This window comes from Bison bison, unplaced genomic scaffold, assembly GCF_000754665.1.
Source record: "Bison bison bison isolate TAMUID 2011002044 unplaced genomic scaffold, Bison_UMD1.0 scf7180017864249, whole genome shotgun sequence".
NCBI classification, from domain to species: Eukaryota; Metazoa; Chordata; class Mammalia; order Artiodactyla; family Bovidae; genus Bison; species Bison bison.
The window spans coordinates 1160711-1163101 of NW_011494821.1; the positions used below are offsets into that span (position 1 = coordinate 1160711).

General features: G+C 53.1%; 1 protein-coding gene across 2 annotated transcripts in view; it reads right to left on the bottom strand.

The window, feature by feature from the left end:
- Positions 1-2391, bottom strand: part of NLRP1 (NLR family, pyrin domain containing 1) — a 32310-nt gene that overhangs the window by 15831 nt on the left and 14088 nt on the right. For both annotated transcript variants that reach the window (XM_010847433.1, XM_010847432.1), the window contains 2 exons: positions 1736-1906; positions 993-1163 (listed from right to left, as the gene is read on the bottom strand). In XM_010847433.1, the coding sequence (XP_010845735.1) occupies positions 993-1163; positions 1736-1906 (342 nt within the window). The remainder of the gene's footprint in view (positions 1-992; positions 1164-1735; positions 1907-2391) is intronic.

Consider the following 2391-nt stretch of genomic DNA (forward strand, 5'->3'; position numbering starts at 1 on the left):
AGGGCCCAGGATGCTCTGAGGCACCCCAGGTCTGCCCAGTAACCAGTGAGCTGGCCACAAATTCAGATGTCCCGGCTGCAGCTAAGCTCTGGAGAGGCCTTGCACTGTGTAGCCGGAAATGCTTGGCGGGGAGGGAGCTGGAGTTCCCCTGGTTGGAAACGGTCAGGGTTAGCCTTGGGGGAACCCACCTGCAGAATGTTTATCTTGTTATCTTGCCCCCAACTTCATCTTTAGGCCTGAGAGTCTAAAGGAGGGAGTCCTGGCTAAGAGTGGCCAGGGCCCAGACTTTGCAGACCCCTCGAAGACCCGGGTTCAATCCCTGGATCGGGAAGATCCCCTGAAAAGGGAATGGAAACCCACTCCAGTATTTGTGCCTGGGAAATCCCATGGACAGAGGAACCTGATGGGCTAACATCCTTGGGGTCGCAAAGTCAGACACGACTGAGCCACTAACATTGTGATTCCCACTATGTTTCTAAGGGCTGCTGGAGCTCAACGGAGGACCTGAGCGGATGGGGTCTGGAGGGTCTGGAGCCCTACCAGGAGCTATAAGCAAGGGCTCAGCCAGAAACAGCCAGTGGACTCGTTCTCAGGAAGTGGAGGAAAGAGGAAGTGGCTGAGACACATGGGAGGGGCTGCTGCTCAGAGAACGTGGCCCTCAGGGCCTGCAGGGCGGCAAGGAGGGCTGGGAGCTCACTGCTCCTCAGCCACTCGGGACTCCGGTGCTCCAAGCCCATTTCTGTCTGAACTCTGTCCTAATGTTCACATGCATTTTACTGATATGATGGTCCCATTAGACAGATAAAGAAACCAAGTCTCAGGTGAAGAGCTGCCTGAGTCACACGGCTTAAGAAAGCGGCTTCGCTGGTGAGGAGCCCTGGCTGACTGTGCATTTGTCTGTCCCTTTTCTTTCCTCTGTCCAGTTCCATGGCACTTGCATCCCTTCCCCCCATTCCCTGCCCTCTGCCCAGAAGGGGCCTGCAGAGCCTCACCATAGGCATATGAGCTGGCAGGAAGGGTGCCTGAGTCCTTCACAGAGCAGCCTCACACCGAGGTCGTCCAGGTCATTCTGCAGCAGGTTTAGCTCCATCAGGCTGGGACTGACCCTGAGCATGGAGGCCAGGTCCTGGCAGCAGCCAGATGTGAGGCCGCAGCCTGCCAGCCTGCAGGGAAGACACATGCCGGCCCCCAGTCAATGTCCTAACTGGCATCTGGTTTTCCTTTTTAGTACCTATGGCCCTATGAGGGTTCTAGGGTGACATTAAAGGAAGATAAAGACATGTCTGGCTTGCAGGAACCTGGGAGATTTAAATATTCCTCTTGCAGCCAAGGAGCTACTCAGGATAGAGACCACATCTCCTTTTCACTTCCGTGTGATTCCTATGAATCCTGCTCACTCACTGTATCGATGTTGTATGATTAATTTACACCACTGTTCCACTGGGATGCCTGGATCTCATTGTTAACTACCTCGGCCCTCCCAAATGCCCAGAGTTACCTGACATAGGTTTCAGCATTTTGTGGGTTTCAACATTAAGGGCATCTACAATGCAGGATGAGAAAAGAGCGAGCTTCTAATATAAGAATAAAAGTTAAGGAGGAATATGAGGGCTTCAGTGGGAATCTAACATGGCCTCCATGAGCCCTTGCTTTCTCTCTGTCCCATGGTGCTAGGGAAGCTCCTTCTGCCTCCCCGTGCCCACCCCACAAAGTAGTGCCAACGAAGAGTAATTACAACAGTCGCTGCAGCTTGCAGGTTGGCTGTCTCAGGCCCTGGCAAAGGTGCTCAGCTCCTGCGTCCAGGAGTGTGTTGAAGCTCAATTCCAATTGCATCAGGGTTTGGCTGGCGCTCAGCCCAGAGGCAATGTCCTTGCAGCTCTCAGCTGTGAGGCCGCAGCTGGCCAACCTGTGGGAGACACGTGACCATTGCCTTGCCTTTACTTATCTGTTGATTTCCACAATCACCCATGAACAACCTGTTGAGCATCTACACCTGTGGGCCAGGTGGAGGTCAGTAAGACCCTCTAGCCCCCAGGCCCCCAGAAATACACAGGCACTGGGGGATAGACATAGAAACAAATAATAGTAAGTCAGGTTTTGGATCTCTTTGGATCAAAATCCTCCCACGTTTTCCCAGATCATCAGAGAGAAATTCATGGTCCTTGACCTTGTCTGTGAGACACTGGTGGTCTGACTCCTTGTCCTCTCTGTCCTCATCTCATATTTTAGCTGCATCTCCACTGGCCTCCACACTGTTCCTTAAAAACTCCAGGCATGGTCCCACCTCAGGTTCTCTGCACTGGCTGTTTCTTTTGGCTGGAACAAGCTATCTTACCTGATAGCTCATGGCTTGTTTCCCTTCCTGCTCCCCGGGCCTTTCTCCAAAATCCC